The 10,000-nt window shown below is 67.5% G+C and overlaps 4 protein-coding genes across 4 annotated transcripts in view; 1 reads left to right on the forward strand and 3 right to left on the reverse strand.

The window, feature by feature from the left end:
* Window positions 1-262: 262 nt before the first annotated feature.
* On the reverse strand, window positions 263-857 carry EMIHUDRAFT_217240 (hypothetical protein; the record flags this gene model as incomplete). Its single annotated transcript, XM_005760916.1, has 2 exons — window positions 263-309; window positions 629-857. The coding sequence occupies 2 exons, from the start codon at window positions 855-857 to the stop codon at window positions 263-265; spliced, it is 276 nt and encodes a 91-aa protein (XP_005760973.1).
* Window positions 858-2,725: 1,868 nt separating this feature from the next.
* Window positions 2,726-3,571, reverse strand: EMIHUDRAFT_105936 (hypothetical protein; the record flags this gene model as incomplete). The annotated part of the gene is made up of 1 exon (XM_005760917.1): window positions 2,726-3,571. The coding sequence occupies one exon, from the start codon at window positions 3,569-3,571 to the stop codon at window positions 2,726-2,728; it is 846 nt and encodes a 281-aa protein (XP_005760974.1).
* Window positions 3,572-3,974: 403 nt separating this feature from the next.
* Window positions 3,975-4,961, reverse strand: EMIHUDRAFT_217242 (hypothetical protein; the record flags this gene model as incomplete). Its single annotated transcript, XM_005760918.1, has 3 exons — window positions 3,975-4,239; window positions 4,331-4,607; window positions 4,724-4,961. 3 exons carry the CDS (start codon window positions 4,959-4,961, stop codon window positions 3,975-3,977), a joined length of 780 nt encoding a protein of 259 aa, XP_005760975.1.
* A 1,487-nt stretch (window positions 4,962-6,448) lies between these two features.
* EMIHUDRAFT_453021 (hypothetical protein) overlaps window positions 6,449-10,000 on the forward strand; it is a 7,022-nt gene continuing 3,470 nt past the window's right edge. The window contains exons 1-8 of the mRNA XM_005760919.1: window positions 6,449-6,944; window positions 7,019-7,124; window positions 7,203-7,236; window positions 7,379-7,446; window positions 7,671-7,784; window positions 7,943-8,026; window positions 8,124-8,197; window positions 8,870-9,242. Coding sequence (XP_005760976.1) covers window positions 6,475-6,944; window positions 7,019-7,124; window positions 7,203-7,236; window positions 7,379-7,446; window positions 7,671-7,784; window positions 7,943-8,026; window positions 8,124-8,197; window positions 8,870-9,242 — 1,323 coding nt within the window. The 5' untranslated portion in view covers window positions 6,449-6,474. The remainder of the gene's footprint in view (window positions 6,945-7,018; window positions 7,125-7,202; window positions 7,237-7,378; window positions 7,447-7,670; window positions 7,785-7,942; window positions 8,027-8,123; window positions 8,198-8,869; window positions 9,243-10,000) is intronic.

The following is a 10,000-nucleotide window of genomic DNA, read 5'->3' on the forward strand; positions in this document are numbered from 1 at the left end:
GTGGCGCCCGCGCTCGGCTCGTGCACGGAACGAGACATCCGGCCGCACCGTCAGACGCCATAGTCGGTACCGCCGGCCACCCCTTCTGCCGCGTATCTTGGCCCGGATAGGGGGGCGCACTCGCACCCGTGCAACGCGTGACATACACGCCCACGCATGGGGCGCGTACGTTCCCCTAGGCGGGCGCCCACACGTGTAGCGGCGTATGTCAACATCCCTCTGTGCACGTGCCAGCGCGAGTCGCCTTCGCCGACGGGCCGTTTCACGCGCTCATGCCCGCCTGTGAGCTGTGTTGGCCAAGATAGGCGGCTGCACGTGTGGGCGCGAGTACCGCTATACGCGTCTGCACGTGTGGCCGCGTATCTTGGCTAAGATACGCGCCGGCACAGAATGACACGTATCAGCCCCGCCGAGCTCGATGCGCGGCAGCGGGTGAGGGCGGCTATTCTCCCCCGAGGCAGGCACGGATACACAGTCCCTCGTGTCGCGCGTGTAAGTCCCGGTTGCCGTGCGCGCCAGCGCGTGTGGCCGCGTACCTCTAAGATACGCGCGCACGGGCGTGGGTGGGTAAAAACGGGTCACTTTGCGGGGTTTGCCCCCCTTGACCAGAAAACACCCAAACCAACACCCTGGGGCCAGCGGCTGCCTGGTTCGTGTTCCGCCGGCGCGTTCCCGACAGCACCGCGCTGCTCGAGATTGTGCTCGGAGCAATGTCGACTCGCCTCGGTGCCGATCCCGCCAGATCCCGAGCGAGCGAGCGAGCCGGCGCCAACTGGGCGGTTGACAGCACGTCGCAGCCCAAACGCCGCAGCGCGCGTCACCGCGAGGCCAAGCCTCCGCCGCACGAGCGCGCCCATGCGGCGCACAACCCCTTCCAAGACAACGCCGCGGTCTCCGCTCTCATGCGGCCGCCTCCGGCCAAGGCGACAGCCGTGAGAGGGCAGCGGCGGCCCACCACGCCCGCGAGACGGACGCCAGCAAAGGCGCTTCGGCATCCAACGCTCTCGCCCCGCACGGCCGCCGCTGTCGCGGCAGCGCAGCGGCGAGTGGCGGCTCGAGCCGCCGCCGAGCGCGGGGCTGCCCGCGCCGCGCGCGCGCCCGTCCGCCAGCGGATGGCTCGCACCACACCAGCGCTGGCTGGCACCGCCGCAGCGTCCGCCGCGCGAGCGTCCGCCGCGCCCGGCGCGCCTGACGTTGCTCGCCTGCAGCATCGCCTTGAACCGGGCGCGAATGCGCATCCAAAGGCGGCACGGCCGGGCCGGACTGGGTCGGCGGCGCGCGAGGCCCGGCTCCGGTCCGTCGCGTGCCAGACGGCGGAGTCGTCGCTAGCAGACAACGGATCGCCCCCGCCCCAGCCCCGCTCGCCGTCTCGCTGCCCTCGGCCCGAGGCGGACCCGCCCTTCGCGGGGCACAGCCCGGCACCGGCGTGTGGCAGAGGCTGCCCGGGCGCCGGCGGAGGGCAAGGCGAGGCGGCCGCGGGCAGTGCAGGCAGTGCGGCCAGAGGCGACGCGGCGGAAGGCGACGCGGCGGGAGGCGATGCTGCGTCGGCGGCGGGTGGCTCCTCCAGCGCACACGGCAGCTGCGAGGCCATTGAGGCGCGGCCGTCCCGCCCGCCCCGCGAGCTGCTGCGGCCCGCCGAAGCGCCGCTGCGGCAGCTGCTTCAGGAGCCGTTCCGGCCGCGAGTCTCGCCGGAGGAGAGGGGCGGGAGCGTCTCGACGGCTGCTCCTGGCTCGGCGGGACCGGGTCGGTGGCGCCTGCCTGCCGGCCTCTCGAGCAGCCTCTGCAACCTGCCGGCGGGAGATCGCGCGAGATCACCCGAGATGAGCCGACGTCTAGGCCTCTCGGACAGCCTCTCCGACCTGTCCGAGGGCCTGCCCTCCCTGCGGCAGCCAGGAGCCCGCTGCGATCTCGCAAGCAGCGCCCCCTCGTCCGTCGAGTCTTGCGCCGAGCTGGAGGCGAGAGATGTGCCGAGATTAGATCGAGAGTACCCCGACACCACGCGCCGAGCTGGAGGCGCCGCTGTGCTCTCGAGGGAGCAGGTTCCACACGACACGCGACCACCACATCGACACGTCCGCGACACGTCCGCGACACGTCCGTCCGCGACACGTCCGCGACACGTCCGCGACCGTCCTCTGCCCGTCGCAGGCGCTGCTCGCCAAGCAGCACAGGTTGCTCGTCGCCAAAGGGCTGCTCGACCCATCCTTGCTCGCGAGCGACGCCGCGTGGACAACCTCGGCCTCCTCCGACCTTTCATGACTGCGGGGCGCGCTAGCTTACGAACAAGCATGCAAGCTTTGAATTGCTCTGGCGCGCTGCCGCATGCATCTTTGTTTGTCCGTCCTTCCTCTCCACACTCCAGCCGGTGGGGGAGGTCATATAGGTTTCAGTGCGGTGACGAGTGAGAGAGTTATTCAGAGCGGAGGAAGAGGCGCACACATAAGCGTCATGGACCCGCCAGGGACCCGCCATAGGCCATACACAGCCATCACGGCGCAGAGAGGGACACGACTCGGCTGAAGAACTGGGGAAGTCTCGAGAGAGCCGACTTAGACTTGTATATAGGAACATGACTGCGGCGGAACCGTGTCACGCTGCAACTATAGTAACTTTCTTATTTTTCATTTTTGTTTCACGATTGGATTTGGAAAAGAATCGAAAACAATTTTTGTTTTATGGTTATGTCTCGAGGGGGTCACGCGGGGAGAACGACGCGCGTATTCGCTCACAAGGAGACACGCAATTCGCTGCCACGAGATATCAAAGCGCTCACGCGCGGCAGACAGTGCGAGTAGAGCGCCCGCCTCTCCTCGCGGTCCAGAGGGCGCACGCGTCCGGGCGGCAGGTCGCCGAGCTCGATGGGCCCGATGCGCGTGCGCTCCAGGTGCCTCAACTTGAGACCCGCTCGGCGGCAGAGCCTGCGGATCTGGTGGTGGCGACCTTGGGAGATCTCCAGCTCCACGCGTGTCAGCCAGCCCCCCTCGGGCACAAAGGCCGCGATCGGCTCTCCGGATGCGCGACTGCGACAGGCGGCGCGTCTCTCCCTCAGCGCGGCGCGCTCGGCCTCCACCCGCCGCGTGTCATCTCTGCCGAGCAGGTGAAACTCGGTCGCCAGCCGCTCGTCTCGAAACGCGGTCGCCGTCAGCACGGTCGCGCCGTCGCACGGCTTGAGGCCGCCGCGCGTGATCTCGATCGGCTCGCTCAGGCTGGCCAGCCTCTCTGGCGCGTGTGCGCCCGCCAGGAGGAGCGTGTACCGCTTGGGTACTGGCGATCCCCCAAACTCGGCCAGCACCGGCGCCTGGCCAATCACTGCACGCAGCAGAGTGGAGTGGTTTGTGATCAGCATGAGCCCCGAGGTCTCCTTGTCGAGCCGGCCGGCGTGGCCAGCGAGCGGCACGACTCCCGCGCCAACCATCAGATCCGTGAGCGTCCTGGCCCGCGACTCGCCCACGGCAGAGAGGACGCCGCGTGGCTTGTGGAGCGCATAGACGAGCGAGCTCTGGGCGAGGGCAGACTCGGCGGCAGGGGACGGGAGGAGGACCGCGATCAGGCAGGGAGCCAGACAGAGCATGGCAGCGGCGGCGGCAGCTGCGGCGACGGCCTCGGGCTAACTAGCGCGAAGCGGGGAGCGGGCCTCAAGCAAGCGCGAAAGCGGGAGCGAAGCAGGTGAAAAGAAGAAAGCCATCCGACGCCGCCACCACGCAGGGATTTTAAGGAGAGGGGTGTGGTGCGCTAGCCGTCGCCCACCCTTGGGCGTCCGCCTCTTCCTATCTCTCTTCGCAGTCTCTCGCCGATTCTCGCTGCAACCACCAACCTTACAAACAAAACACGTGCCACCTCTCGGTTGGGCGAGCGGTGTCCGAAATGGTGGGAGCGCTGAATTTCTTTTGAGTATTTCTTTTTAGTACGTACAAAAGAAACAACGCGGAGGGGGCCCTACAGACTGCCCTCGCGTGGTGCCGGGGTGGAGGCTGCTACTCGCGGTGCCCCGACTTCATCGCTCGGCGCGCCGCCCCCACGACTTTGCTCGCCCAGACGAGATTGAGGGCGTAGCCGGCGTGGACGAGCGCGATGACGACGTACAGCCCCCAGTGCGCGGGCCTCCAGAGGTCGCGCGCGAGCCAGAGGTCGACGAGGCCCATCCCGTACCCGAGCGCGCGGGTGGCGAGGAACGCAGAGGCGAAGAGCAGCGAGCACGTGTCGTAGGCCCTTCCCTTGCTCCCCGTGGCGGCGAGGAACCTGCGGGCGCGGGGCGGCAAGTCAGACGCCGCCGATCGCGCGCCGCCTGCGCGCGGGCGCCCACGCGGCGCAGAGGGTGATTGGGAGGGACGCGGCGCGCCAGCGGCAGTTGAGGAAAGGGGTCGAGAGCTCCGTCACCGAGAGCCAGGCAAAGGGCCGCGCAAAGTAGCGCCCCCACAGCACGTAGTGCGTGACCGCGATGAAGAGGAGGTGGTGCGCCAGCTCGTCAAAATGGAGCGACGAGTGGTAGAGCATCCACAGCACGTCCCACTGCAGGTAGCCGACGAAGAGCGCGGCGAAGGTGACCGGCCAGTAGGCGAGCCCCTGCGAGATCCAGCCCTCGCTGGCGTCGTAGGTTGGCCACTCGGCTGCGGGTCGCGCGGGAGGAGCGAGCCGTGAGAGCGCAGTCCGGCGTGAGAGCGGCGGCGTGCGACGGAGGTGCAGCAGCTCAGGGCGAGGCGCAGAGCTGCAGGGCGAGGCCCACCGAAGCAGAGGAGGCTACCACAGACGAGCAGCACCGCGTTGACCGTCGACACCTGCCGCTCCCGCCACTCAGACTGCCTCGCTATCGGAGGCTCTCTCGTCGCCTTGAGGGCGCCATAGACCAAGCCGTACGAGAGGGTGGTGCCGAGGATGAGGAGGCCGCAGCTGGCTTCCTGGAGGTAGCTCAGGGCGACGAAGCTGGCGGCGGCGGCGAGCGTGAGCGTCACTGGAGAGGTCATGTGCACACACACATATATGTGTGTGCATGCATCTCAAAAACAAATCGACACACAGCCGCACTACCACCCCCACCCCCTACCCCATCCACGCACTACACAATGTGCGCCTTGGCGAGCACGTGGGCCGGAATTCTTTCCAAGCAGTTCCTCCATGGTCCCTTACACGCAGCAGATCTCCATCCATGGCGGCGGTGGCGGGCGACGCCGAAAACATCAACAAGCAGGCGCGCAAGATGAGAGAGAGATTTTTAGCACTTTTTGTTTTTTGTTGCAAGATGCGCATCAAACTGGATCAAGAGAACAAGCAAGCGGCAAACGGCCTCTTGTCCTCGGCCCCAGTGGGGGGTGCCCGCGCCGCCTAGCTCTGCGGACGGGCCCCTCCACCCTTCACGTACGGATCATGTAGTCCCCACACTCGCTGTCGTGGGATCGCTTGTCATGTGAGATGTGTAAAGAAAGAAAGAAACAAGACAGACAAACCCAAACGAGGGATGGGGGAGGACGGAGGAGGACAGGGTCCACACCTGCACGAGCAGGATTTGGAAGGACGAGATGACAGATGTGCGTTGTGTCTTGTGAGCCTGTTTGAGAGAGAGATTTTTATCCTCCTGTTTGTGTCTGTGAGAGAGAGATGATGTGTTGTTGTCTGTGTGTCGCTCCGCGCGTGTCGTCGTCATCTGTCCAGCGTCCACCCATACCGCGTTGGTGTCCAGTCCGAGCCTGGCTGTTCTTCACCTTCCTACCTAACTCCTAACCTAACCTAACTGGATCAAGAACAAGCAAGCGGCAAACGGCCTCTTGTCCTCGGCCCCAGTGGGGGGTGCCCGCGCCGCCTAGCTCTGCGGACGGACGGGCCCCTCCACCCTTCACGTACGGATCATGATTCATGTAGTCCCCACACTCGCTGTCGTGGGATCGCTTGTCGGGTGTTCTTTTTTGAGCCTGTCCGCTGAGCGCTGTGAGAGAGAGTTGTGTCGTTTAAATTCTTTTTTGTGATCTTTTAACGGAGTCGTTTTGGTGGCTCCGGTGGTTTGCCTGTGATAGTGCTAGCACGCGCCAGTCCGCACCTGTGTCGAGCCTGTCTGCTGTCGGCGTCTGGCTTTCTTAAATTCTGTGCGAGGGAGTTTTGTTGTAAATAAATAAATAAATAAAACGGACACACCAAACAAGGGGTGGCAGAAGGACAGGGTCCCCTCTGCGCGAGCAGGATCTTGTAAGGACGATCAGGGACACAGGGGAACGGGAGTTTTGTTAGTTTCTTAAATTCTTTTTCGAGCCTGTGTGCTAAATAAATAAATAGAGCAGTCATCTCCAGGGAGAGATGGGCGACGCACAGGCTAAATAAATAAATACAACGGACATCCCAAGCTAGGGCTGGGTCGAGGACAGACACGTCCCCACCTTTACGCACAGGCTGTGAGAGAGGGTTGCCTGTTTAAATTCTCTTTCCGAGATCTTGAAAATTCTTTTTCCGAGACTTACAATCGCTCCACACAATCCTGCGCCGCCGCCAATGCCTCGCCGCTGGCTGGGCGCACGCGCGGCGGGCGGCGCCAAGTTCAAGTACCACTACAGTGTGCTGGTCGACGAGGTGGTTTTGCGCGCCGGCGTGGTCGCGCCGCCCGACGCCAGCTTCCGGATCGCGTGGAAGCGCGGCGACAAGCTGGCGACCACTCGCGCCAGGGCGGCCGAGGGCGGGCGCATCAAGTTTGACGAGACGCTCGCGCTGGTCTGCACAATGTACCGCGACACCACCGGCGGCGGCTTCGACGCCAAGGAGGCGACCTTCACGCTGCTGCAGCAGCAGGGCCACAAGGGCGAGACAAGGAAGATGGCGCGTGTGAGCCTCGACCTGTCGTCGTACGCGAGCGTGGACCCGGTGGTGAAGGAGTGTGGCCTCGTCCTCCTCCACGACGGCGTCCCTGTCGGCGACGCCAAGCTCACCATCTCTTGCCGCTGGCTGCGCAACTACTCTCGCGACAGGCGCGCGCAGAGAGTCGGAATGCCGCGCCGCGCGCCGTGCCGGGTGGATAGACAGGGCGCGTTTGCGAGGATAGGGGCGACGACGCCGAGTCGATGGTGTCGGGCACCGGCTCGGACCGGTCGGACGCTTGCTCCTCGTACTATGGCCGAGGCTCCGGCAGCGGCTCCTCCTGCGCTTCGGTCGGCTCCTCCGCCTCCTCCTTCCACATCGCACTGAGACGCTGCGCTACGAATGAGACGCTGAGCTCGTCGCCATAGGTCGGCTCCTCCGCCTCCTCCTTCTCGATCGCGGGTGCCCCCCCCCAGGGCGACTGCTGCCGCAGACGAGTCCGCGGAAGAGGCCAGGCGGCACGCCTCCCCTTAGGCGCCTCCGAGGCATGTCCAGGACACGTCCATGACATGTCCGAGACATGTCCGGGCACGCCTCCCCTTAGGCGCCTCCGAGGCGGGCAGCGACGTCGGAAAGATGTCGGAGCTCGACACGGACGACGAACTAGAGGAGGCGGGCCGGGTGTAGATGTGGGAGGGCGCCAACCTAGGGCACCGCCCTACTCAAGCGGTAGCGCCGCACCGCCCCGCCGCACCGCCCCGCTGCACCGCCCCGCTGCGGCGGCATTGATGGAGCGGTAGCGCAGCCGTCTCCCGCTCGTAGCCCCCGTGTGCCGTGCAAGCACACGGCGCGAGACCGCGCTCCCGCCCCTCACGGCCGGCTCGCTCGAGGCGCAGGCGGGCGAGGCGGAGCGCTCCGACGGCACGGCGGGCGTCGGCCTGCACGCGCCAGCCGCGGCGGGCAGGCCGCGCGAGGGCGGCAAGGCGCCGCTCGGAGAGCGATCCTTCAAGGCGGTCGCTGCTCCCCCCTACCCCGAACCCTACCCCTACCCCGAACCCCTACCCCTACCCCTACCCCTACCCCGAATCCTCGAGCGACCCTTCAGCTCGCTTAATTAGCCGACCCGCAGACAGTGTTACTCTTGATGTGTTGTCTGTGACCCTTCAAGGCGGGCTCGCTGCTCTCTCGAGGCCCAACAAAGGCGCAGGTCGCGGAGATGCAGGCGACGCAGGCGGCGCTCGACGCAGCCGAGGTGCAATCTCGGCGGCACCTCGGCGGCACCTCGGCGGCACCTCGGCGGCACCTCGTGCACGTACGCATCTCGGCGAGGTCCCCCCCCTCCCTCTCAGGCGAGGGTGGCAGAGCTCACCGCCGCGCTGCGCTCGGAGCGCAAGGCTGGCCGGTCGACAGCGGCGCGGGGAGAGTGCGGGCCGGCCTCTTCACAGCTGCAGCTGTGAACAGGCCGGCGCGGAGGCGCGCAGGGCCGCGGCGGCCGCGGCGGAGAAGGCTAGTGCGGAGCTGGCGGCGCTGCAGTCGGAGGGCGAGGCGAAGGCGGCGTCCTTGGCTTCGCTGGTTGAGGCGGAGAGGGCGGCGGCGCAGCGGGCGGTGGCGGCGATGGAGGAGGTGGAGGAGAGCAGCAGTGCGCGGCTGAAGAAGGCGAGCCGGCGACCCCGGACCTCACCCCCAACCACTTCCCCTCAACCCTAAGCGTAGTAGCCCTAACCCTGGCCCCAACCTCTACCCCTGCTAGCCCCAGCCCCAGCACAAGCCCTTCTAGCCCTACACCCCACCTCGGGCCCCAGGCGGCCGCCAACCTCGCCGATAGCCGCCGCGTCGCGCAGCAGCAGCAGCAGGCGGCCGATGCTCGCACGGCCGAGCTCCAGGGGGAATTAAACCCGCCCCCCCCCCCCCCTCCTTTTCACCCTCACCCCCCCCCCCTTTTAACCCTCACCCCCCCCCCCTTTCACCCTCACCCCCGCCCCCCCTCTCACCCCCCTCTCACCCCCCTCTCATCCCCCCCCCCTCTCACCCTCCGCCCCCCTCACCCCCCCCCCCCTCCCCAGGCGGAGCTGCAGCGCGAGGCAGGCGCGGCGAGCGCAAAGGCGGGCGAGGCAGAGGCGCTGCTCGCAAGGGTGGCGGAGCTAGGCGCGGAGCTAGAGGCGGAGCGGAGGGACATGATGCTGGCGAGCGCCCAGATCGAGGCGTCGGACGAGCGCCTCGCCCTCGTCGAGGCCGACCTCGCCCAGAGCCGCAAGGAGGTGGAGCGGCAGGCGGCGGCGCTGCACGAGGGCAGCTCGGCGGCAGACGAGCTGGCGGCGCTCGAGGTGCAGCTGCAGGCTGAGCGGCGCGCGACCAAGCAGGCGAGCAAGACGGCGCAGGCGCTGAGCGCAAAGCTGAGCGAGGCGCAGGCTGGGCTTGTCGAGAGCAAGAGTGCGGCGCAGCGGAGTGGCGCCGCATCCGAGGGGGAGGTTGCAAAGGCGCGGGAGAGGGACGCGTCCACAAGACACGCCCATGACACGCCCACGACACGCCTTTTGCTCGCCCATGACACGTCCACGACATGTCCTTTACACGCCCACGACACGCCCACGACACGCCCGCGACACGCCCGCGACACGCCCACGACACGCCCACGACACGCCCACGACACGCCCACGACACGCCCACGACACGCCCACGACACGCCCACGACACGCCCACGACACGCCCACGACACGCCCACGACACGCCCACGACACGCCCACGACACGCCCACGACACGCCCACGACACGCCCGCGACACGCCCACGACACGCCCGCGACACGCCCACGACACGTCCACGACACGCCCACGACACGCCCGCGACACGCCCGCGACACGCCCACGACACGTCCACGACACGCCCGCGACACGCCCACGACACGCCCACGACACGCCCGCGACACGCCCGCGACACGCCCGCGACACGCCCGCGACACGCCGCGACACGCCCGCGACACGCCCGCGACACGCCCGCGACACGCCCGCGACACGCCCACGACACGCCCACGACACGCCCACGACACGCCCGCGACACGCCCGCGACACGCCCGCGACACGCCCACGACACGCCCGCGACACGCCCGCGACACGCCCACGACACGCCCGCGACACGCCCGCGACACGCCCGCGACACGCCCGCGACACGCCCACGACACGCCCACGACACGCCCACGACACGCCCGCGACACGCCCACGACACGCCCA

This window comes from Emiliania huxleyi (assembly GCF_000372725.1).
Source record: "Emiliania huxleyi CCMP1516 unplaced genomic scaffold EMIHUscaffold_73, whole genome shotgun sequence".
Taxonomy (NCBI): Eukaryota; Haptophyta; order Isochrysidales; family Noelaerhabdaceae; genus Emiliania; species Emiliania huxleyi.